Genomic DNA, 26565 nt, shown 5'->3' on the forward strand with positions numbered 1-26565 from the left:
GGTAGCTTCTACTTTGAGAGAAAGGCTGGAGACTGAATGGGTTTAGGCAAGTTTTTAAAAGACTGAATGAAAGGACAAAGGACTAGAAGGTTCCATCAAAGTGATACTTAGGTCCTCCTAAAGCATCTCAAGTTTGTCTGCTGATACTTATAAGAACCCAACCAGCAGAAGCAAGGGCTTGCTTGCTGCCCTTCAATCTCAAGAAAATAGCAGCATCAACCAAGATCCTCTTGAGTGTAGACATGAAGGAAGATCCTTGTAATGAGGTAGCATGACAGGTGGGTTAGGAATCAATGATTCCTGCAGTTAACATTGGAAAAGTCAGAATGTGCTGTCAAGCTGCATTTCATAAAGGGTCTTAGGGTTTCTATTGCTGTGAAGAGACACCATGACTATGGCAACTCTTATAAAGGAAAACATTGAATTGAGGTGGCTCGCTTACAGTTTCAGAGGTTCAGTCCATTATCATCATGATGGGGAGCATGGCGGTGTGCAGGCAGATGTGGTGCTGGAGTAGTGGCTGAGAGTCCTATATCATGCAGGTAACAGGAAGTCAACTGAGACACTGGGCCGTATCATGAGCTTAGGGAACCTCAAAGCCCACCCCTCCCCACAGTGACACACTTCCTCCAACAAAGCCATGAGCACCCCAACAAAGCCATATCTCCTAACAGAGCCTAAGAGTGCCCTATGAGATTATGGGGGTCAATTAAATTCAAACTACCTCAGGGCACCTTTCACTCTTGATTCCTCGTCTCCATGGCACACCCTTCAGGACCTTCAAGCCTGGCAGTCACATCTATACCTTCATGTCACATGCAAGGCCTTGAGTCCCATTCCAGGACACACACACACACACACACACACACACACACACACACAAACAGGCAAAATCCTTTGCACCACCACTCACCACTACAACTATCATGAGACATCACCATACCAAACGTCATTGGAATTAGAGTCTCCTTCTGATTATTGTCAAGGATGATGTGCTGTCTGTTCTGACCGTTATCTCTGGATTGAGTTTTATCTCAAGCCCCAGATCAATAATAGTCAGTCTTAAAACTTTAGAGGTGAATCTGAGACAGGAAGCAAAACAAGAACCTGGTTAGGAAATGGTCTCGGGAGACTTGTTTTTTCCAGTCCCAAGAGTTGACAAAGCCCCTTACCCATGTGCTGAGCTGACAGCAATTCCCACAATGACGACACTCAGAACAGCCGCTGCCCCAAAGGAGTGGGAATAAGAGTTCATCGAATTTTGAAGAGCACTTATTAGTGAGTTTTTTAAGGACTCACTAGCGTTTCATTCCCAGCACGGAAGTGCAGTGTCTCTGTCTCTGAAGCCTGGGATAAGCTCAGAATTAGTTTTATGGCAAGTTCAAGAGGCAATGAGGAGAAGCCGCTACCATCTTGAAGCTATGTGCCATGAAGGAGCCTCCCAGCTCTTCTGAGAAATGCAAACAGCGTGCCTCATACCAGACCCTGCTGTGTGCTCACCATACACTTAACAGAAAGATGCATGCTTAATGAGCTTTTCTCTAAGAATGTCCCTCCTTAAGGAGTGGGGGGAACACACTTCACCTTCAATACAACAAAGCATGATTTCTTGCATAGCAAAAATTGAACTCATAGAAATGCGTGATTGGATTAAGAGAGTACAAAAGCTTTTGGAGCCTGGACATGGGGGAGACTTTGTCTCAGTTTAAAGATTTCCTGGAGGGGCAATTACAGAATTACTGAGAAGCAGGGGCGTGACCTTTGCCCTAAGCTGATCTTTAATCTTTCCTGGTGTCACAGAGGCACCTGCCTTCGGCACCATCTTGATTTTCTTTCTGCTTATCTGGATGTGCTGTGTTGGGCTTTTGTATTATTCACAGGCTTTGTAAGAACAAATAAAGCAGGTGTGCATTTTCCTCTTAGAATTCATTAGGAGAAGATGAGAGATTTTAATTATGGAAAAGACCGATCGATTTGACCACATTAAAAATTAAGCAAGGGCTAGGGGCATAGCTCAGCAGTAGAGAACCTGCCTAGAATCTCCCAGTGAGGGGCTGGGGTGTGGCTCAGTGGTAGAGCACCTGCCTAGAATCTCCCAGTGAGGGGCTGGGGTGTGGCTCAGTGATAAAGCTCCTGTCTAGAATCCCCTAGTGGGGGGCTGAGGTGTGGTTCAGAGGTAGAGCTCCTGCCTAGAATACCCCAGTCAGGGGCTGGGGTGTGACTCAGACACTGAGCGCTTGCTTAGCATCAGCAAGGCCTTGGGTCCTTCCCAGGATATATATATATATAAAAACAGGCAAAATTCTCTGCACCACCCCCTAATATGTGAAATTAGGAGGCAAAGAGTAAATTGGTAAGATCCATGTGACACCCCAACCAACAGATGGATGTCACTAATACTCAGGAGAAAGTGGATTTGGACTCAGTGACCCTAGGGATTCAATTCTGTTAAACAAGAACGTAAGAATAGCAAACCCTACCCTTAAAATCTGACTTTTCCCCCTCTTTGGACAACTTTTTAGCTTTAGAAAAAAAAATAAGATGCTGAAGTCCCAGTAGGACAATAAAATGGGCAAAGGACAAATATTTAATAATGAAATAAAAAAAAAATGTAACCCAAGTAGGGCAAATTAAGGAGACACCGAGATAAGATGTTTGCTTAATAAATTGTCTGTTTGAAAAAAAATTAATATTCTCTGTTGGAAAAGTTTGCAGGGAAATGGGTATCTTTACACACAGCAGGTAGGATTTGTAAATTAGTTAAAACTTCCCGAAGGCAATTCTATAGACATTACAAAAATGTATTACAAAATTACACATCCTCTGACTCACATCCTTGAATTAAAATTTATTTCTAAAAGTTTACCTCAGGGGATCGATGGGAGATAACGTGCGAAGATTTCTCTATCGGAACACACACCACAGTGTATTTTATAATAGAAAGCATCTTTATAGCGTTATGGAGTTATGGTAGGGATTTTTAGGCACGTGGTTTATTATTACTCGTCTTTCTTTCATTCCTATTTCTAATGCAGAGACATGTCTGAGGACCTGTGAGGAGCATGTGTCTCAGAATGGCTCAGCTGTCTGCTTTGCCACCACCGGAACAGCTCCCTGGGTTAGGGGCAGCCTTGGGCATTCCTTCCTTCTGCCGTTCCGTCCACCTAACCAGACAGACAGCGTCTGAGAAGGAACTCCACTGTCTTTGGCCTCCTTCGCCACAATGCTGAGTGCTTGGCTTAGAAGATGGGTGGAAAGTGTCAGGCTGGGTAAAAGATCACATTCTGTCTCTTGTCCCTAGGCCTGCTGGACACAAGGTGGACATGGTTTTGATAGAGTTAAAGGTTGTTGAGAACCCTGGTGGGTTTGAAGGGAACTTGACTCCAGTTCTCTGCAGGAGCGGTATGCATGCTTAATGGCTGAGCTATCTCTCCAGTCCCAACATGATTGTTACTAATTTGGGGGTCACTGGGATAATAATATGCTTGGGGTCACTCAGCTACCAGATGCAACATCAAAGGCACTGAGTCACCAGACAAGCTCCACTCTGGGCACACAAAGAGAGTAAATTTAGAGCAGAATCCAAGCCCAGCAAACCAGTATGACAAGGTCTTTTGAAGAGCAGACAGAGAACATGTACTAACCTTTTGTCTACCCTTTGCCTTACAATTCTTTCTACACCTATAGCCAGAATGTTTCTGAAAACAACAACAACAAATAATAATAATAATCCTAGGCAACTTCCCACAGCCATCCCTGCAGTGACTTCCCACAGCAACAGACCCCAACTCTTCAAGCCCCCTTCCGGTATGCGTGCCTCTAACTTCAAACCCTCACCCTAGTTTACAGATCTCTGTTTCTCTCTCAGATATCCCTGGGTGGGCATACAAATTAGCAGAAGCAAAGCCATTTCATAATGGTAAAAACCCCCATGGGGAATATTATTTTATCAACCGACAAAATTTCCTAGATACAAGACAGGGGTGTCAGAACTCAGAACTCTCTCTTGGGCTCAGAAGTGGCCTCTCAGACAGACTGCTGGGATCTCATCAAATCCAAAGTGCTTGAATCTGGTTAATTCAGTCCAGCTCAATGATCAGTGATGCCTACCTGCTGCCTGGCTTGCAGACTGTGAAGAAGCCCTTGCCTTAGAGAATGTACAGCCTTGTTGTAGAGCATACTTTGTACTCTGCTCTCAATAACAGAACAACCATAATAGTAGCTAATATTTATTATATGTCTGCAAGAGGCTGGAGTTCTGGTAAGAACCCATTGGTTACTTATTTATTTATTTAGCTTAAGTTTTGTTGGGCTGACGATTAATTTTTTTTTTTCTTTCGATACAGGGTTTCTCTGTGTAGCTTTGGAGCCTGTCCTGGAACTCACTCTGTAGCCCAGGCTGGCCTCGAACTCACAGAGATCCACCTGCCTCTGCCTCGCAAGTGCTGGGATTAAAGGCGTGCGCCACCACCGCCCGGCTATGGGCTAACGATTGAAATCTGCCCTGGCACATGCCAGGTAAGCATTCTACCACTGAGTTCCAGCCGTGGGCCCAGTGAATGTTTCATTCTCCCAACTAACTACTGGCTATGATTTTCATCTGCCCTCTTAAAGAAAACGGAGTTGAGGACCAAGTAATATATGTTTGTATGATGGGCTGGTTAGGTGGGTTTTTTTTTTGTTTTGTTTTGTTTTGTTTTTGTTTTTTTGTCAACTAGATGCAAGCTAGAGTCTTTGAGAAAAGGGAATCTCAACTGAGAAAATGCCTCCATCAGATTGGCCTGGTGGGCATGTCTGAGGGCCATTTTCTTGATTGATGATTGATGTAGGAGAGTCTATCCTACTATCCCAAGGTGGTGCTATCCCTGGGCGGGTGGTCCTGGATGATATAAAAAAGCAGGCTGAGCAAGCCATGAGGAATAAGAGAGTAAGAAATATTCCTCAATGGCCTTTGTTTCAGTTCCTGTCTCTGGGTTCCTGCCTTGAGTTCCTACCCTGAACTCCCTCAGTGATGGACTATAAGCTATAAGTAAAATAAACCCCTTTCCTTCCCAAGTTGCCTTTGGTCCTGGTATTTATCACAGGAATATAAAGCAAAATAGAAAGCCACATGAAATGGAGACCAGAACTGAGTTGTGTATTTCTACCTTACAGGAAGGTGGCTAATGCCAGTGGAAGACACCAGACCCTCAGAACCAAGAGGAGTAATTCCTTGAACCCCATTCTTCTCTCATGGAGATAAGGACTTCTTGCAGGGATACCCCATTACCTTTCCAAACCTGTTCTCTTGGTTCCTTGTGGCGGTGTCTAAGTCACTGTGATGTTGTTGAATAGAGAACCCAGCCTTCTTTGAATCTCAGGATGAGCACATGTACACTTAAACCAAGCACTCTGAACAGTTGCATACATTTGAAATCCTTAAGTAATCTACATTATATTATACACGTTCATCCCATCATCTATAATAGTCATATAAAGATGGGCGCATAACTACTAACTGGACTACATTTTATAAATGCAACTTAAGGAATATCAGTTAGCATATTTAAGGTAGGCTATTGGCAGTGAGCTTCATGCTTCCATTTTGTCCCCATCTTGACCCTTTCTGACTGACATCCTTGACCCCGAAGCTTGGATTGCAGCATGGAGCCTTCCCGTTCCCAGTTCCCCCGAGTGCTCTCTTACCATTGCCAGTGGTATGACGCCAATCAAGTCCTTCTGGCTCACATAGATCTTGGACACCCCCAAGTCAGACGTGATGTCTCCCGGGTATTCAACCTGCCATGTGACAAGCTGTGTGGTGGGTGGGTCACTGGGCCCTTCAATCTCGATGTCGATCTGCATGACTTCGTAGGAGGCACCATCCGCACTGTGGAGGAGGAACGAAGGAAGACAGAGGTGAGTGACGGAGAGGTGGAACTCACCCGGGTCGGTGTGGATTTTCACCGGCACCTGTGCTCGGGTGCTCCAAGCCTTGAGCAGTTTAAGGACAAGCCACCAACTGCATGCTTGCCAGCCCCCTGACATCATCATTTAAGGGTAGTTCCTTCTTTTAAGCTGTTCAGCGTCTCCAGGACAGTGGCTGTCCTAAACACTGTCTAAACACTCCCTGACCCATTTTTCCACCAAGAATGGCTCTTTCTCCAACTTCCAGAAACATCTACACTGTCTATGTTGGTCTTAGCTCAAAGCCACAGCCCATTCAGTCAGATGCACCGAATTTTAAGGGTGCCATGGCCTTGTATTCCACTGATGGTAGGGCAGCATTGCAGGAAAACAGAAGACAGGCAAGAGTGGGGGTTCAGGGATCAGCCCAGCAATGATAAACATGGAGACGTCATCAGCTATCACTTGGCCATGGGAGTGGCTGTGACAGATGCTAGTTCTACACATCTTAGTTCCCATAAGAACATGTCTGGCTGGGTGGTGATGGTGCATGCCTTTAATCCCAGCACTCAGGAGGCAGAGCCAGGCGGATCTCTGTGAGTTTGAGGCCAGCCTGGGCTACAAGTGAGTTCCAGGAAAGGCGCAAAGCTACACAGAGAAACCCTGTCTCGAAAAACCAAAAAAAAAAAAAAAAAGAACATCTCTGGAAATGGATCCAGGCTCAATGACCACAACTATTTTAACAGCCTTTGGCTACTTTCATTAACCGGCTCCTTTCGCCTTTTCAAAGTTTCTTTCAAGGACAATGTCTGCTCTTCGAGGTGGCAGGTGAGAAAGAAAATGGTTTCATGCCAGCCTTTCTTGAGGGGAAGATGAAAGAAGTGTAGGGGAGATCTCAGAGGGGTTATCTGAGAGGGGCTCTTAAAGAAACATTAGCCAACAGGTATGTATCTAGCGGCTCAAGTTTTACATCTTCCCAAAGGTGCCTCTGAACACCAACATTTGCTATTATCATCCAAGGTGCTTTTTCATAGAGGACCAATTTATGGAAACATGTCAATGACAGCACCCAACATGCAATCTCTCACTTGGAAAGAGCCACCGTAAACACACAAGGTTAAGATGGCTGATTGGAGATCACGAGACTGAACGAACAAAAGCCAAGATAAAAGCCACCAATACAGAAACAAGAGAAAGACCCACAGAGAACAGAAACAAGGGAGGCAGAGGAAGGTACCCCCACCCCCCCCACTCCATTCCATGCCAAGATACTCTCACTGTGTTGGGTCCTGCTCAAAGCATGTGTTCCAGAACAGTGGGTCCCAGCTATCACGAAAGCCTGGCAGTTTGGATGCAGGAAACTCAAATCAGAAGCTGAATTCAATGTTTCAGGGAGGGAAATGGGGAGGTGGGCAGAGCACAGTAGACTGTGGACATAGTACCAGAAGACAGATAGAGGAGTCTAAAGTAGGGAGATCCAAAGTGCGCAGCCCATCGCCTGGACAGGAAGGACACCAGGGTTGGTGGAAGTGTAAGCAGAACTTGGGGCAGAGTCCTGATGGACGCCATAGATGCTCAGTAGCACACACAGAGGTAACAGCACCAGGAAAGTGACCAGGGCGGTTTCCCCTTAACACCCTCCACCTCCCCAACACCCACCCTCATGAACTCTTACAGGAGCATGGGAAGTGTGTGGTGGGGTGTGCTACAGTTAATCTAATAGACGGGAAAGGACAAGCACAGTGGCTCTTCCACATTCCCTCAGAGCCTCAGGTACAGAAAGCCCTGCACTGCTCAGATCCTCCCCCACAAAAGCACCAGAGATGGGGTGTAGTTTGCAACCTGAGGAAATCAGACAGGGAATGATGGCCGGAGGTGGTCTCTGACTTAATGCCTGATACCCGCGGCCTCACTCTGTCAGCAGCTGAGAAAGTGCATCTCCCTAGCAGGAAGAGATACAGACTGAGGGTACACTATCTTCTGTTATAATTCCATATAGACAGGATCTTACTGTGCAGCCCTGAACAGCCTGGAACTCGCTATGTAGACCAGGCTGGCATCAAACCCAGAGATCCCGCTGCCTCTGCCTTCTGAATACTAGAAGTAAAGATGTGTACCACCAAGCCTAGCTATTTTATTATCCATTTAATTTTTATGGTTTGATTTTTGTCTGTTTACTTATTATATTTGCATGTATTTATTTGTGTGTGTGTGTGTGTGTATGTTCGTGTGTGCACACACGTACACTACCACATACATGTGGAAGTCAATGGAAGTGCAGGGGTTGGTTTCTCTCCTTCCATTAATCAGGTTGTAAACCTTGGTGGCAGGTGCTTTACCCACCAACCCCTCTCTCCAGCCCTATTATTTTAATTCAAACTAATTTTGGGGGTGTTCATAGAATGTCCACTTCTGTCTTTTGGTTGTTCGTTGTATTTTAATTTGTATCTCACTGGAAAAGCTTGTACTGTTTTCCCTTTCTTCCTCATCATCCAATACACAATATTCTTCCTGCTGCTCATTATGTACTTAACCACACACTGTCCTCTCATTCTGATTATACCTCTTCTTTCTCTCTTGCCCCATCCCTTTTTACTTCACTACTTAAATATTGAGACCATTAATACTTTAAAAAAAAACTCCAAAAAAAAAGAAACCAAGTTGTTATGGGTTTTTTGTTGTTGTTGTTTTGTTTGCAAGAGGAACCCCAGTGATACTGTATCTGAACATTCCAGAGGATGCAGACGGAGGTCGCACGTGTCTTCCCATGCTGCTATTATTCCTGGGACCACAGTCAACCCACTGTATGTGCTACTGCAGTCAGCTCCACCTCCAACCTAAATCCACACAAAGACAAGGTGACCCATCAGGAGACTCACAGAAAAGAAAACAAAAAGAAATGGGGCTTTGGCTCAGTGACAGAGTCCTCGCCTAGAAAGTGTAAGGCTCTGGGTTCAATCCCCACCATTGGAAAAAATAAAATAAAACAAAGAAAGAAGGACACAACTAATAAAAGATCAACTATGTCCTAAAGAACACACGTATCCTAACAACTGAGTAAATCATCCAAAGCAAACAAAAGCCAGGAACCAGCAATGCACATTGGCATCTCACTAGATGACATCTCAACACCAGAAAACAGAGATGATAAGATAGTTGAAATTCTAGGCAAAGATATCAGAGTCTTTCTTTAAAAACCAGAGAGGTCCCCAGAAATCCACAAAGATACCTCCACTATAGACTGGCAATGGTCGAGAGAGTGCCTGAGCTGACCTACTCTGGTGATTGGATGGCCAAACACCCTAACTGTCACGATAGAACTCTCATCCAGTGACTGATGGAAGCAGATGCAGAGATCCACGGCTAAGCCCCAGGTGGAGCCCAATCGGTGAGAGAGAGGAGGGATTATATGAGCAAGAGATATCGAAACCATGATTAGAAAAAGCACAGGGACAAATAGCCAAACTAGCAGAGACACATGAACTGTGAACTAATAGCTGAGGAGCCCCCATGGAACTGGACCAGGCCCTCTGGATAAGTGAAAGAGTTATTTAGCTTGAACTGTTTAGGAGGCCCCTAGGCAGGGGACCAAGACCTATCCTTGTTGCATGAGCTGGCTTTTTGGAACCTAGGGCCTATGGTGAGACACTTCGCTCAGCCTTGGTGTAGGGAGGAGGGGACTGGACCTGCCTCAACTGAATGTACCAGGCTGGTTTGACTCCCCAGGGGAGACCTTGCCCTGCAGGAAGTAGGAATGGGGGATGGATTGGGGGGAAGGCTGAGGGGGTATGAGGAGGGAAGATGGGGAATCTGTGGCTGATATGTAAAATTAAATTAATTATAAATTAAAAATATTAAAAATAATAATAAATGTACTGATCAAAAAAAAAAAACTATTTAAGGACCACCAGAAGACTCCAATGAGCACTGGAATGAAGTAAGAAAATCCACTCAGGACCCAGACGAGAAAGTGATCAGTATGGGTGAAATGATCAGTATCTTGGAGTGAGGATTTGAACACATAGAGGAAAAAGTCAGCCTGAAAATGGAGACACTGAAATAGAACCACACAAATTCTGGAAATGGAAGAATGGATCAATAAAATTAAAAGAAAAGACAATGGAAAGCATTGGACACAGACAAGCGCAGTCACAGGAATGGATTTCAGGACTGGTGGACAAGGCTGAGACAGTGCATAGACATATATAAGAAAGAAAAGTCAACACAAAGGACAAAAGTGTGCAAGAACTCTTAGAAACATTCAAGAAACCAAATTAAGAATCCCTGAGGTAGAGAAAGGATAGAAGAAAGTCTAAATGGCTTAGATAATTAATTTGATGAAATTAGAGCTGAGAGTTTCTGTGGTGATATTGTGTTCCCCAAAATATTGTGCACCCTAATAAACTTATCTGGGGTCAGAGAACAGAACAGCCACTAGATATAGAGGCCAGAAAATGGTGACACACACACCTTTAATCCTAGCATTCCAGAGGCAGAGATCCATCTGGATCTCTGTGAGTTCAAAGCCACACTGGAAACAGTCAGGCATGGTGACACATGCCTTTAATCCCAAGAAGTGATGGCAGAAAGCAGAAAGGTATATAAGGCATGAAAACCAGGAACTAGCCTGGTTAAGCTTTTAAGCTTTTGAGCAACAGTTTAGCTGAGATTCATTTTGGATGAAGACTCAGAGGCTTCCAGTCTGAGGAAATATAATCAGCTGAGGAACTAGCAAGGTGAGGTGGCTGTGGCTTGTTCTGTTTCTCTGATTGTTCAGCATTCACCCCGCTACCTGGCTCTGGGTTTGTTTATATTAATAACACCCTCTAAAAATTCGTGTTACGAGTTTCCCGAACTTTGAGGAAGAGATGGACAGGTAAGCACAGGAGATATTTGGAAGCCAAACAGATATGTTGAGAAGAACTGCTCCATGACACATCACAGTACAAAACAAACAAACAAAAAAAAAACCAACAGAAAACACAAACAGCACTGACAGCTGTGGTGGACAAATCACAACTCACATACAAAGGCAGAAACATTAGAATAATACCAGATGTCTCACCAACAACCTGAAAAGCCAGGAAAGCAAGGAATAAACAATATGTTTCAATCACTAATAAACCACTGTCAACCAAAGTAGCTATACCTTGTAAAATCGGGGGAGAAATATGACCATTTCAGGACAAGCAGAAGTCAGAGAAACTGATGACAAACAAGGAAGCATGGCAGATTATCCATAAAGGAATATTATAGACACAGGAAGGTGACAGTTTCTCTATGAGAACACAGGACATACTAGCATCTCCTGAGAGGAACAGATGGACAGAGGGGAGCTGGGAAGGTATCAATACAGCACTTCAAATTGCAAAGAGGAGGAAGGAAAAAACTATCAATAATCCAGCTGTCCTCATTTGCTTTTCTGTTGCTGAGATTGAACACTGTCTAAAAGCAATGCGAAGAGAAAAAAAGAAAAGAAAAGAAAAAGCAATGTGGAGAGTAAAGGCTTTATTTGGCTTACAGGCCACAGTCTATCACAGAGGGAAGTCAGAGCAAAAATTGAAGCAGAGGATATGGAGGAGTGCTGCTTGCTGGCTTGCTCCCGAAGGCTTGCTCAGCTTGCTTTCTTACCCAGCCAAGGGCAATCAGCCCGAGGGTAGTACACTCTAAGAGGGCTGGGCCCGTCTACAATCCACTTAAATTGATAAAATGCCTCCATAGACTTGCTCATGTGCAACTATGATGGAGGCAATTCCTCAAATGAGGTTTCTGCTTCCCTGGTGTGCCACGTTGACAATTGAAGCTATGTCATAGACCCTTCAAATACACTCCATGAGCCACAACACACACCAAACACACACACACACACACACACACACACACACACACACACACACACACAGAGAGAGAGAGAGAGAGAGAGAGAGAGAGAGAGAGAGAGAGAGAGAGAGAGAGAGAGAGAGAGAGAGTTGTTTCAAGACACTTTGAAATCAACTTTGCCTTCAGGGTCCTCTGCCAACTCTCTGAGTCCTGTGATGTTTCTGTAAATCAAAGTGGAGGCATGAAAACTGGAGCATGAGCCGTGAATGCTTTATCACACATTGCATTTGGAGAGATCAAACACCATATAGACATCGACCCTTGAGTGGGAGCAATGTGAATAGCTGAGAGCTCAAGTTACTAAGTCTCCCAGTCTCCTTTCTACTGTTCTGCTAAAACACTCTGAACAAAAGCAACTTGGGGAGGAAACGGTTTACTTTGCTCACACATCAAGGTCGCAGTCCATCACTGAGGGAAGTCAGGGCAGGAATTCAAACAGGAACTGAAGCAGAGCCCATGAAGGGATGTAGGTTGTAGGTTGCTGGCTTGCTCTTGAGATTATGTTCAGCTAGCAGTCTTTTTTTTTTTTTTAACAAGTCAAGTGTTTTATTGGTGAGTACTAGTCATCTTTGACACTATTCTTCAGTGACTTTATTCTGTTCAGTCTGTTTTTGAAGGTAAAGTTCTAAAGCATATTACAATTCTTCTGATATACAATAATACATATCTTTTTTATTAAGAATTTTTTATTCATTTTACATACCAATCAAAGATTCCCCCTCTTCCCTCCTCCCACCCCTTCAGTCTCCCTCTCCCAGCCTATCCTCCATTCCCTCCTACAAGAAGGTAAGGCCTCCCATGGGGAGGTACATTCAGTAGAGGCAGGTCCAAGCCCCTCCTACTGCCTCAAGGCTGTGCAAGGTGTCCCATCATAGGTCTTGGGTTCCAAAAAGCTTGCTCATGCACCAGGGATGGATTCTGATCCTACTGCCAGGGGGCCCCTTAAGCAGATCAAGCTACGGAATTGTCTCACTATGCAGAGGTCCTAGTCCAGTCCCATGCAGGTTCCACAGCTGTTGATTTAAATTTCATGAGTTCTCACTAGTTTGGTTTGGTTGTCTCTGTAGGTTTCCCCATCACGATCTTGATGCCCCTTGCTCATAGAATCCCTCTTCTCTCTCTTTAACTGGATTCCTTGAGCTCAGCCTGGTGTTTGGCTGTGGATCTCTGCATCTGCTTTCATCAGTTACTAGAGAAAGGCTCTATGATGACAGTTAGGGTATTCACCAATCTGATTACTGGGGTAGGCCAGTTCAAGCACCCTCTCAACTACTGCTAGTAGTCTAAGCTGGGATCATCCTTGTGGATTCCTGGAAAACTTGCCTAGCACCCAGTTTCTCCCTATTCCCATGATGTCTCCCTCTATCATGGTATCTCTTTCAGTGCTCTCCCACTCCATCCCTGTTACAGCTCGATCATCCTGTTCCCTTATGTTCTCACCCCCCATCCCCTACCCTCCATTGCCCACCCCCTCATCCCCAGTTTACTCACGGAGATCTCATCTATTTCCCCTTCCCGGACAATCCATGCGACCCTCTTTGGGCCCTCCTTCTTAGCTTCAGCTAGCATTCTTATACAGCCCAGGACCACTTCCCTAGGGATGGTGCCTCAACAGAGGGCGTGGCCATTCCACATCAATAATCAATCAATACAGTTTCACACAGACATGACCCAAGCCTAACCTGATGAAGACAATTCCTTAGTTTATGTTCCCTGCTCCCAGGTGACTCTAGGTGTGTCAAGCTATCAATTTAGCCAAGACATTAGTCAACACATCTTAATAATATCTGTATTTGCTTTTCTTTATTATGGATTAGAAACCAATATATTATGGTATGGCTTTAAGAAGCGTCCTGGTGAGCCAACGTCACTCTGCAGTCACCCCCACATGGGCGACCAGCTTACGGGGTGTGTGTGAGTGCTGTGGTAACATGGTGAAGTGGGTGGGGGAGACAGAGAGTGAAATTCCACTCTCAACTTAAGCTGCTCCAGATGGCTCTCTGCAGTATAAATTGATGAAATTTTAGGAAACAAAAATAAAGCCAGAGGTGAAGGAGGGGGACTGGTCTAGGACATGAGTGACTCTTTTCTTAGGAAACCCTTTGAGATAGATTCCCAGGACCCCTTTCCATTCACTTCCTAAAAGGTGCAAGAAGTGTGATATTAAGTTAGAAATGGTGGTTCACAGATTCCCCCATTCATTCCACTGTTGCCCTGTGTCTGAACCCTAGGCTCTAGGTGCTTTTATTGCTAATGATGTGTGTCTGGCTTTCCTTGGATAGTTCCTGTTATGGTTTGAATGTGTTTGAACATTTGGTCCTTAGCAAGTGGCACTGCCTAGGGAGGCTGTGGAAACTTCAGAGGTGTGGGCTAGGGACCGAAACTAGCCACGAGGGGTGGGCCTTGATGGTGATCTCTACTTCTGGCCTTTGCTTCTTGATTAGCCAGGATCTGGACCATTTAGAACACAGGCACCTGCCACAAGCCTTCCCCTCCATAACAGACTGTAGTCCCTGAGACAAGGAGCCATGATAAACTTCTCAGGAATGAGAAAAATAACTAGGATAATTCTTTGGGAGTTTTTAGAGCCAGTTTATAAGATGTGAATTGGGGGGGGGTATTTTCTGGGACCTCACCATTTAGCAGAGACTGTGGGTGCTGAGGTTGGATGATCTAGCCCTTATCCCTAGAGGAGTCAAAGAGAGGGCAACACTTACAGTCTAGCACTCCTTGTGGTAGCTACACTTCGTGGGAAGGGCCACTGTCTTGGGCTGGATCCTCCCACCTAAAGCCCTCAATGGATTGTTACAAACACTTCTTCACACATTTATACACTAATAAATCCTTATCTTATTGGCCCTCCTACGAAAAATGAAGGAATTTTCAAAATTAGGAGGATATCATCCTATTTAGGTGGTTTTTTTGTTTGTTTGTTTTGGGTTTTTTGTTTTGTTTTGTCAATTTGACACAGGCTAGGGCCATCTAGGAAGAAAGGACCTCAACTGAGAAAATGTCCCTACCAAATTGGCCTGTGGAAAAGCCTGTGGCATATTTTCTTTCTTTCTTTCTTTCTTTCTTTCTTTCTTTCTTTCTTTCTTTCTTTCTTTCTTTCCTTCCTTCCTTCCTTCCTTCCTTCCTTCCTTCTTTCTTTCTTTCTTTCTTTCTTTCTTTCTTTCTTTCTTTCTTCCTTCCTTCCTTCCTTCCTTCCTTCCTTCCTTTCTTTCTTTTTTTAAAGATTTAGTTATTTATTATGTATACAGTGTTCTGCCTGCATGTACACCTGCAGGTCAGAAGGGGGCACCAGATCTCATTACAGGCGGTTGAGAGCAGCCATGTGGTTGCTGGGAATTGAATTCAGGACCTCTGGAAGATCAGCGAGTGCTCTTAACCACTGAGCCATCTCTCCAGCCCCCCCCCCCATATTTTCTTGATATGAGAGGGCACAACCCACTGTGGGTGGTGACATCTCCAGGCTGGTGGTCCTGGACCTTGTAAGAAAGCAGGCTGAGTAAGCCATGAAGAGCAAGCCAGTAGGAAGCACTCCTCCATGGTCTCTGCTTCAGTTCTCACCTCCAGGTTCCTGCCCTGACTTCTCTCAGTGATGGTCTGTGATCAGAGGTGTAGCCTAGTAAAAATGCTTTCCTCTCCGGATTGCTTTTGGTCAATGTTTCTTGAAAACAAAACTGGACAGAAATCAGAGGCCATTAATCCATGTTCTGTAGAAACAGGCATGGGGAACAAGTGAAGGTACAGGGGGCCTCCCTTCAAGCTCAGCTCCACTTTAGAAGGACTCCCCACATCACTGTGGTTCTCACCTGCAGTGGCATTTGAAAAATTTGCATCTGAGGCAGACACTAGTGACCAGATGTCTCCCACATGGAAGGACCATTGTCCTCCTTTCCTGTATCCTCTTTAGTGTCTCCTTCTCAAGATTAAAATGGGGATATTACTCAAACAAATTGTTTCTCCTTAGACATTATCATGCTATTAAAGTTTTCCATTACTGGCACTTTTTTTTTCTAACTTCTTCATTACCATCTTCAGTACGAGACCTTTTATGAGTAAGTAAAATATGCACAACTCTTTTAATGTATGTACTTTATAATGAGATTTTTTTTGTCACTATAAATTTGTCGTCTCATGAACTCTCTTGTGATCAGAGTCATCCTGGGAGAGAGAGAGAGAGAGAGAGAGAGAGAGAGAGAGAGAGAGAGAGAGATTGAGATTCAGCCACAATGGACTGTTTCCCCAAGTCCTATTATGTCTCTCAGGTCTCTCAGTCTACCACTAGTCACTAGTCAGCAATTGCCATATTAGTTCTGAAATTCTCATTGTTGTTCTATTCTTCTGTTGTTGAGACTTAGATTCCAGAGTTATCAATGGAAGGGTATGATCAATTAGTGGCCTTATAGTAGCTCCTGAGCTGGGCTTGCACTGATTCCCAAACTTTATGCAGATGTAGCCCTTGCTAGTCCAACATTGGCCACAGTAGGAGTATCTATTAGTATTACCTCTACCCAGGGTATCAGCCACTAATCCAAAGGACTCACTGCAGAAGCAGAATCCACAGGCATTTAGCCTTTGTTGGAGGAAGACATCAAGTAAAACATCATCCTAATAAGCAGATCCCTACAGCTGTAAGAGTGGATGAAAAGCCTAAGGGATTGCTGAGACAACAGCCTCCCAGAGTGACAGTGTGTGGTCAGGGAGATCCAGGGCAGTCTCAAAAGGAAAAGCCTGGGCTGAGGTCTCTATGAAGCATAGATATAGAGGAGGAGAGATAGACGGACGGACGGACGGACAGGATGGATGGACAGACAGACAGACAGATAGATAACTTGCTCTTCAAAAAGGGGGAACTCATGGGCCAGGGTTTGTGTGTGCAGAGAACAAGATGGTACAGTGGAAACTGAGGCAACCTCTGAGGTGTGACTGGAATCCTCAAGAATCCTGGGATTAACTGGGGCATAAGGTGTGGGTGAGTGGTTGGTAGAAAGGCCATGCAAGTCTTTAAAATCACCCTCAAGCAGCCAACTATGGCTAGCCCGTCACCTACAAGTCATGGCTTGCTTATGCAACAGTGTTTCTGAGCTAAAAATGAAGCCTTAGATTGTTAATTTTTGAAAAAAACAAAGATTATGTAGCATAAAGCATGCATGGTCTACAAAGCTTGGCATATTGCTAATGCTATCTCACCCCTTACAGGAAAAGATTGCCAATTCCCGGTCTTTATCATGAAAAAAAAAATGACAAATTAATAACCTTTAAACATAATAAAATGGTATTTACTTCATTACACAGATACTTCTCTAGATGAGAACATGAAGTAGTCAAGTACTTCTCCCCACTGCTAATGAGCAAGTTCATATGTAAGAGTTGACCCGGGGCTATTCTGGATTGGAACAACAAGAGAACTGGAATGATAGAAGTTTGCATAGGCGGGCCCTATTATAAAGGCTGCCATTAGGGTGAGAATGCATGTACCAGGCTTTTTTTTTTTTTTTTAAGGTACTAAAAAGTACAAAATGATCTCAACTGAAATGGAGCAATAGACCAAGTTTCAGTAGAAAGGGGAAAAAAATAAAAGAAGAAAAAGGGACATCCTTTCAGATGAGTTACAGGTTTCACAAGAATCTCTGCAGAACCTTAGAATGTTATTCAGAGTGGGGGAATCTTTCTTAAGTGCAAGCATCCTTCATACATCTCTCATCTCAAGCCTTGTACTGGCATGCATAGCAACCCCCGTTAACCAGGATGGACAAAGACACAGCCAGACTTGATCTAGGATAGGACCAAGTCTCCAGATGAGGACTTGCCTCTATTTCATGACTGAGACACAAAATGACTGACAAGTAGGGATATGGCAGTGTTAAAAGGTGAAAATCAACACAAAGTTTGACCAGTTTGATCCTTTGCAACTCATGTCATCATCTCAAAGTAGGAAGCAGAAGTCCCAGAGAGAAATGTGACAGAGATGTATGCTGTGGGATGCTGTCTTCTGGATAGGACATGGTCCAGGCCTTCTTGAACCCTCAGCAGCTGTGGTTTCTTTGAGAAGACCCACACAAGATTTGGACCGTTGACATTTGGTCATGCAAGGGAGGGCTCACATGGACCAACACTTCATAGAGAATACACAAGCAGGGTAGCTATTGTTGGCGAGAGGAAGCTTTGTTTGGTGCAATAGCAGTCCATAAGTTGCCTGTGCTCCTGTGAGCAATCCTTCACCCATGCTCCTGTGAGTAACCCCTCCTCCATGCTTCTGTAAATAACTCCACTAATGTTCCTGTAAGTAACCCCTCACCCTTACTTGTGTGGGTTACCCCAGTTAAACTTCAGCTAGGCTTGAGGGCAGTTGCTTATTTGTTCTGTTTGGGGTTCCTTATCTAGAGTGTATAGATTTGTTCAAGTCTACCCAAGAAAAGTTTACCCAGCAACACTGTTACTCATTCAAAATGGTTCTAAATGGAAGGGGTTTTCTTTGCAAGAGCAAACCTCTCCCACTTAGGCAATAATCACATCAGTCTTTAAGAACAAGTGCAACATTCTAATTATATGATCAGTGTATTTGAGGTAAAATAACCTCACCTCCTAGGTTTTAAGTTTCATTTATTAAAAGGCAAGTTCTCAATCTGATCTTTTTTGTTCTTATTTTAATTGTATTTCCACCTCTGTTCTACCTGGATTGACTTAAGTAGTCTTTCATGGTGTACTTCACCTGTTAATACATAGTTCAAGAAGGCTTTCCCATGTTCTAAAGTGGAGAGAGAGAGAGAGAGAGAGAGAGAGAGAGAGAGAGAGAGAGAGAGAGAGAGAGAGAGCAAGCAAAGGGGGTGGGAAATCAGCTGTTTGCAAAAGGCAAAATTCTATCTAAAAGCAGTGAGTGCCTTTGACATCTTTGGGGAGCCCCCTCCACTCCCAATGGGAAGGCATTTTCCACTTGAACTGGAATCACTACAGCAGAAAAACAGAAAGAGAAAATAACACTAAATTCTTCATCTCCACTTCGTGACATTTTCTTAAATATATTCACTTGGAGATAGAGAGATATTTTATTTTTATACATTTCTTTTTGTTGGGAGGTTTTTTTCCCCCTAAAAAAGCAAGAAAGAAATCTAATCTGTTTGCCACAGACACATTAGCATCATTTCCAGAATGTTCGAGACCACATCTTGTCTGCAGAAACAGGGACTGTGGATACCCAGCATTTGGGATGAAGCTTTGGTCCTTGGTGGAAATTGTGCAGGAACCACAAACTCAGTGGAAGTGGCAAGAAGTGTAAGCAAGCCAATGACAAGCCATTAGTTCCTGAATGTCTGAGCCTCTCTTCTTGGGGATTTGAGGAGGGTCTGTGATGGCCCAACTTTGTGTGAAGACACTGTCAGCATTTTAGCAGGCATTTATGAATGTGTTCATTGAAAGATTTCCCATCACAAAATTTTAATTGGAACCATTTCTACTACTATGTCTGGGGACTCTGCTTCCTAGACCCCACAGCAAGTTATTTGTTGTTTTTAAGTTAAAATAAACGAGGCAGAATTTCTTCACACTCCATCGAAGCAGAATGTCTCCAGGCAGGTCAAAGGATGGCAGATGTGAAGGGAGGTTAAAGCATCTTTACAAGTATCTTGGTGCTTTGGATGTGGGAAAGCCTCACCATGGCTGTGTGACATCCTCAGCAGAAAAATCAAGATGTATCACACACATACATGCACCCATACATACACATATGCATGCACATGCACGCACGCGCGTGCGCGCGCGCGTGCGCACGCACACACACACACACACACACACACACACACACACCTGCACCCAATAGCCAAAGCATACCTGAAATATTGAAATACCTGGTATTTCAGGCCTTCAGGCATGTATACATTCTACAGCATCAGTGCCACACTGAAATAAAAGACCTACAGACATTATTGTTCTCTATCCACTATCTCTTTAAGCATGTCATTGAATTGAATTGCTGGACTGAAAAAGCTCTTATGTTCGCATGAAAATTCAAAAAGGGGTTATTAATTGATAGTGATGACCAGCGCTAAATCTACTAATGGTTTTTCTCAGCTCTCATCTGACATGACAAATGGCAGCGCTCACAGGCTCAGATGTTTTATTATCCTGTAATAAAATTAATTCAAATATGTATATAGGTAATTCCTCCTATAAAAGAAGGTTTCTGTTTCTTTAAACCTCCATGGGAGACTGTCATGCCACCGCCCATGATCAATACATTATTGTGCTTCAGGCTTCTAGTGCCCCTGGTCTGAGGCTGAAGAATTAATTTGCTGGTTGAGGTTAATGGAATGTCAATTAATTTCTTGGTATAAATGTCAATACATTCAGTTAGGCTTTGTGATTTAAATATAATTAAAGATAAACTTCAAGTCAACGTTGCCTTTTCGGTTTGGGATATGATGGGTGATTTACTAAAAATCCCATGAAGCCACCAGGGAGGGGAATTTGCTTTATCTCATCCAGCAAGTTATGTGTGTTCATTTCCAGTAGCATGAGAAGGAAACAGAAGTGTCCTTTCGTTTCTCTCCAGCCTCATGGCCCATCTTTGACATCTAGTTTATGTTGCTCAGTGTTGCAGTTGACAGAATGGACTTCAGAACAAAATGTACCCAGTAGAGAATCCTGATTATGGCACTAATCAGGGTGCATCAGACTTAACTCCTGCAATGGTTAGCTTTAATTATCAACTTAACACCACCTAGAATCACCGGGAAGGGAGTCTCAATGAGGGGCTGTTTATCCTGGGCTGGCTTATGGGCATGTCTGTGGGAGATTGTACTCATTAAGTTAATCAATGTGGGAAGATCCAGTCCATTGTGGGCAGCCCCATTCCCTAGGCATAGGGTCCTTAACTATATAAGAATGGAAAAATAGAGCGGAACACTAGTAAGCAAGCATGTGTGCATTCATTACTTTCTGCTTTTGACTTTGGATGCAATGTGCCTTTTTTAAGCTGCTGTCTTAACGTCCCCATAATGATGGGCTGTAAACCTGCAATTATAAGTTGAAATAATCCCTTTCTCCTCTAAGTTGCTTTCTGTAATATAGCAACTGGGAAGGAAAATAGAACTTTGAAGGCCCCAGATTTGCACACTATACAATGTCTCTTAATTAGGACTATATTTTGAGTGCCTGTCAGACCTCCAGATATGGCGTGCACAGGATACATTGAACTCTAGGTGGCAACAATCCTGTAGTGCAGTACCTGCTTGAACTGCAATGGTGACAGGCACAGCTGTATGAGGCTATCCTATCAGTGATTAATCAAGATCACTATGCCAAGGGTTTAAGGTTATATATACATGAAGCTATAGCCAAGACGTGGCGGGTGATAGCTTGCATTTGAAACTGGGTATCAAGCTTGACATAAACTCCATTTAGTGCCTGTGTGTGTCTGAGGGTGGAGGTTAAAAGTCAATTTCTCAATGTGTGACTTTGAATTCCGACCTCTTTCCCAACTGTGGGTCACAGACAAGAACCGGAGAAGCCGCCTGTGATCCACACTCTGTTGTGGATGCTGTCCATGGTGCCAACTCAGCACACTTGGAAAGGCTTCTGCTCCCAGGGACATCAGATTTCAAGAAAAACTGCCAGAAGGTGAATTCAACCTCCCTGGGCTGGTCATCTCTCCACTACTTCTCTTAATAAAGAATCAAGGGGCAGCAAAGTTGCCTATGTCCTTATCTGTAGAGTCTATCACTTTATCTGGCAAAAGGACTTTGTAGTAAATTGAAGGTCCTGAGATAAGATTATCCTGGACCACAGGTGTGACTCTAAATGCAATCCTGACAGTCATCATTAGATGAAGCCAGTGGAAGGTTCTACAGTGGGAGGAGCCCCACAAAGGGCAAAATGATTAGAACAATGTTCTTGGAAACAGGACAAAGAGCCGACTTCAACACTACTAAAGGGAATCATTCTAAGCACTTTCTTTAGCCATGTCCTTGCCTGGTGGACCAGAGGAATTTCCTCAATGGCCCAGATCCCCATCAACATGTTCTGCTCAGGAGTGTGGTCTGTGCTGTGGCCCATCTGTCCTGTCATTCCCGCTACAACAAGTTCAGCAGCAATTTACCACTTTATGTAAAAGAGAAGATTAATCCACATTATCTATATCATGCTCAGCCTTATAATAATCCAATCAATTATTCAGCACAGCAATCAGTAAATGTGGAACAGTTTACAAACAGCCCCATCATAAAGTATTCTGGCTTAAGATTAATGTATGGAGTTGTGTCTACGCCTCAGACAAACCTGGTGTTTCAGGAGACACTTTAGAAGACAAGCTATACATTGGCAACACCCAATGTTTCCAGACAAATACTGAGAGGGAGGGTCTTGTCTCCACAGATTGTAGGTTAGCTCTTCAGTCTGGGATATATGATGGATGGCCATGAACTCAGTGTTCAAAGCATTCCTCTCAAGATTCCACTGTAAAGCCACCATGGAGAAGAGCTAATTTTGAGCAGCAGAAAAACACTAGTATGGCGTAATGGATACTCCATCAGATGGGGAAAGATGTATGAAGAATGGGCCATTTGAGCCCATTGCCCTGTTCAAGTAAGGGGTAGTCACCTGAATCCTACCCACAAATTCTGGTCCACTAGCCCAAGGTTCTCCCCAGGCACTCAGATTCCAGGTATCCAGGGTATATGGTATGCAGAGAATACAGTGAACTCCAGGGGGGTATCATTCACATATTTACTGTAACACCCACTTAAAGTGCACAGTGGTGACAGGCACATCTGCATGAGGCCACCCTGTCACAAGCAGCACTAATTAAATGAGGTCAGTGTGCCAAGTGTTTAGGGTCATATATTGTGAGGGTGATCTAGACTTTGGGTGTGATAGCTTGCATTTGAAACCACATATCAGATTTCAAATAAGCTTCATTTAGTGCTGATGAAGGACCATGGGAAGGCTAAAGATTGACTTCTTCATGTGTGCCTTTGAATTCCGACCTCCTACCTAACTGTCGGACACAGACAAGAACTGGGCGTCGCCATTACCTCCTCCTCAGAGCTTCTGCCTGCATTCACATGGTGTTTTTGTTTGTTCAAAGCAGAGTCCTCTGCTCACTCACATGCCATAGTTACTCCAGGTCTTCAGAGTCTGAGAGGATCTGATTTTAAACCCACTTGATACGCACCCTTGCTAACAACTATCTTTACAACCTCCCAGGGTGTCCTATCAGCACTCATGGTTGGCACCCTGTGGTCTAAACTCAGGGTAGACACAGACACTTGGAGGGAAACCAGATAAAAGGGAGCCTCTTCACCGAGGTTCCTGGAGGAAAGGGGAACTTGGAACGTGTTAGATGCACTCTATGTCCCCCAACTTCACATACTGGAGAGCTCACGCTGAGCGCCTCGAAGTGGAGATGGACATAATCAAGGGTACACAGAGGAGGTTGGTTAGGTGCTTGGGGAAAATTATAGTCAAATTAAATCATACACCAGGCATGAAAGATTCCCCAAGTAGACAAAACCACTCATGCCTCCTAAGTGACCTTATTAATCTTGCTTGAGTTGTATCCTTGATTGTTTTTTATTGTCAACCTGACACAAACTAGAATCACCAGAGAAGATAGAATCTTGAAGATTTGCCACAGTGAGATTGGCCTGTGGGTAAGTCTATAAAAGACTGTCTTGACTGGTGATTGACATGGGAGGGCTCAGGTCACTATGGGCAGTGCCATTCTCTAGGCAGGTGTTCCTGTGCTATATAAAAAAGCTAGCTGAGCATATGCCTGTGAGTGAGCTAGTAAGCAGCATCCCTCTGTGGTCACGCCTTCAGTTCTGGCTTGAGTCTCTTTATGGATCCCCTCAATAATGACTGGTGACCCAGAAATGTATGCCAAATTAACCCTTTCCTGCCCAGTTTGCTTTTGGTCACGACGCTTATCATATTAACAGGAAAATAAACTAGAATGATTTGTAAACATAAGCAAAATTTGACTATTTCATGCAATGGATGTCTTAAGGAAGAGCTGAACTATCACCCATTGAATCAGAAACTACAAACAGAAAGATCATAATATGAATTAGGGATGTTCCAACAGGACAGACCAACAAGGGCAACTGGACAACTAAGCCACCAAGCACCTTCCTGTCCAATCACATACCTTTTTTTTGCTTCCGTGTGTTGCCTATGAACTCCTCCCCGCTGTGTCCTCTCTGCAGAGTCCCTCATGCAGTGCTGGCTATAGGGTTAAGAATGCATGATTCTGACAGCAGAGCTGTGGACAAACACATTTTTTTTTGACTCAACAGTCCAGCAAGGTGAGGCTGACTAGTATTTCCATGGCCTTAAAACACGAGCTGGATAAAGACAAAATACTTAGTATGACTCTGTTGACCTTTGAACCATGTCCTAGTGTGTTTGACTGGTAGATCTTTAAGAAGGGATGATACATTACTTTGCTTTTTATTGCCGTGATAAACACCATGACCAAAAGCAACTCAGGGAGGAAAGGGTTCATTTCACTTCAACAGCTAACAACCCACCATCCAGAGACCCAGGGCAGGAGCCTGGAGGCAGGAACTGATGCTTAAGCCATGAAGGATAGCTGCTTACTGGCTTGCTCTGCCTGGCTTGCTCATATAACCTAGGTCCACCAGACCAGGTGGAGCACCAACCCATAGTGGGCGGGGCCCTCCCACCTCAATAATAATTCATCACTAAAATGCCCAACAGACTTGCCTACAAGTCGATCTGATGGAGGTATTTTCTCAAACAACTTCATCTCGGTTCAAGTCAACAAACACTAACAAAGACAGATGAGAACACAGACACACACACAGAGTGGAAGCCATCAAAGGCAAGGAATGCCATGTTTCTGTCCACACTCACAGGCAAAGGAATTCCCTCCCTCCCGTTCTGCTGTGTGTCTGTTGGGTAACTGGTTTGTACAGACATGCAGGCATGGACGTACACACACATAAATATGGATAAAACTGGGAGACCCTGAATGGGGCCTGTACTGGGCGGTAATGGGCATGCATATACCACCTGTCATGGTACATGAATACATATATACCCACATACACACAGAGACATGCACACATGTTTGCATACCCATACACATATACACATACAAACATATGGGCACATGCAGACATTCATACACATATATACACCTACATGAGCACAAAAGCATGCCGACACATGTACAAACATACAGGCATAGACGTACACACACACACACACACACACACACACACACACACACACACACACACAAATATGGATAAAACTGGGAGACCCTGAATGGGGCCTGTACTGGGCCCACATCTACATTCCGTCTGGGAGTCACTCTGTGGAGAGGCACCACGTTGCATCAGGTGGTCCAGCCAAGGCTGGAGAGACTGTGCTTTGGTAACCACAAGGGAAATGGTAATCATCTTTGTCAAAGTTCTGATGAAAAGTCTTAATTATTGATCGGATGCCAGTGGAGGCTTCACTGACAGAGCTGCTAAGGCCATTTCCTGTAGGAAATGAGGAGTTTCCTGGAAAATCTGTTTGTTGGGTGAATGACCCCAGAGGTAATTTGTAACAATGATTCTTTAAAAGTCTTATTTTAAAAAAATGGAGCCAGATATTGGGGTGAAAGCTGAAACATCAGAGAAGCAGAACAAGCCACAGCCAACCTCACCTCACCAACTCCGCAGTCGATCCTGTTTCCATGAATCCTCAGACTGAAAGCCTTTGAGTCCTCACCCCTGAGGGTCTCAGTTGAACTGCTGCTTAGTTCCTGTCTCCTCAGGCCTTATATACCGTTCTCCACCCAGCCATGTCACTTCCTGGGATTAAAGGCGAGTGTGCTTTCCAAGCAAAGGCATGAGATCTCAAGTGCTGGGATTAAATTCGTGTGCCACCACTGCCTGGCTCTATTCCCAGTTTGGCTTTGAACTCACAGAGATCCAGATGGATCTCTGCCTCCCAAGTGATAGGATTAAGGGTGTGTGCTGCCACTATCTGGCCTCACTGAATTGTCTCATCACCATGTGGTTTTGTCTGGTAAGCATGAGGAAAGAGCAGTTGTCTACATTCGACAATTGTGCAGAACTACATAAGATGAAATCCCACTATGAAGCTCACCCATGTTCCCCCCTTTTCATCCCTATGATCCTTTTCATGTGACCTCCTTTAATGAGTCACTCTTATTTTCTAGGGGTTAAACATGGTAATTAAATCCATTAAGTCATCTTGGAATAAGCTAACAAACAAGTTATGAAATACTATCTGTAGTTTATTTTTCCTTTGTGTATGTGTAGTGTCCATAGATGTATGCACATTTGCATGTATGGGGGCATGTGTGTGTATGTGTGTGGTATGTTACAAGTATGTGGAAGTCTGAAGCTGGTGTAGAGAATCATCCTTGACCCATCTTCCACCTTATTCATTGACACAGGGTCTTTCAATCAAACTCTGAGCTCGCCAATATGGCTAGTCTTGCTAGCCTGCTTGTTCTGGGGATTCCCTGTCTCTGCCTTCTGAAGCTCGAACTACAGGTGGGCTGCCACATCCACTTGGCACTTACATGGTTTGGGGGACTCCAAACTCAGGTCCCATGTTTACATATCAAGTGCTTTAATCACAGATGCATCTCGAAGCCCCCGTTCTGTAGCAATTTTGATCAATGTCAATGTATCATTATTCTGCAATCTCGTTGTTCCATGCTGGTGTGCTGGACACATTCCTGACGAATAAGGCATCCCCTGAAAGATACTGAATGTCTATAGCCTGCTTTACAGCCTCATGGAAATATTCCTC

At 44.1% G+C, this 26565-nt stretch overlaps 1 protein-coding gene across 1 annotated transcript in view; it reads right to left on the reverse strand.

The window, feature by feature from the left end:
• Positions 1 to 26565, reverse strand: part of Tmem132d (transmembrane protein 132D) — a 632953-nt gene that overhangs the window by 183761 nt on the left and 422627 nt on the right. Inside the window, 1 exon segment of the mRNA XM_028870206.2 lies at positions 5686 to 5869. Within this exon segment, the coding sequence (XP_028726039.2) occupies positions 5686 to 5869 (184 nt within the window).

Source organism: Peromyscus leucopus, chromosome 23 (genome assembly GCF_004664715.2).
Source record: "Peromyscus leucopus breed LL Stock chromosome 23, UCI_PerLeu_2.1, whole genome shotgun sequence".
In the NCBI taxonomy this organism is placed as follows: domain Eukaryota; kingdom Metazoa; phylum Chordata; class Mammalia; order Rodentia; family Cricetidae; genus Peromyscus; species Peromyscus leucopus.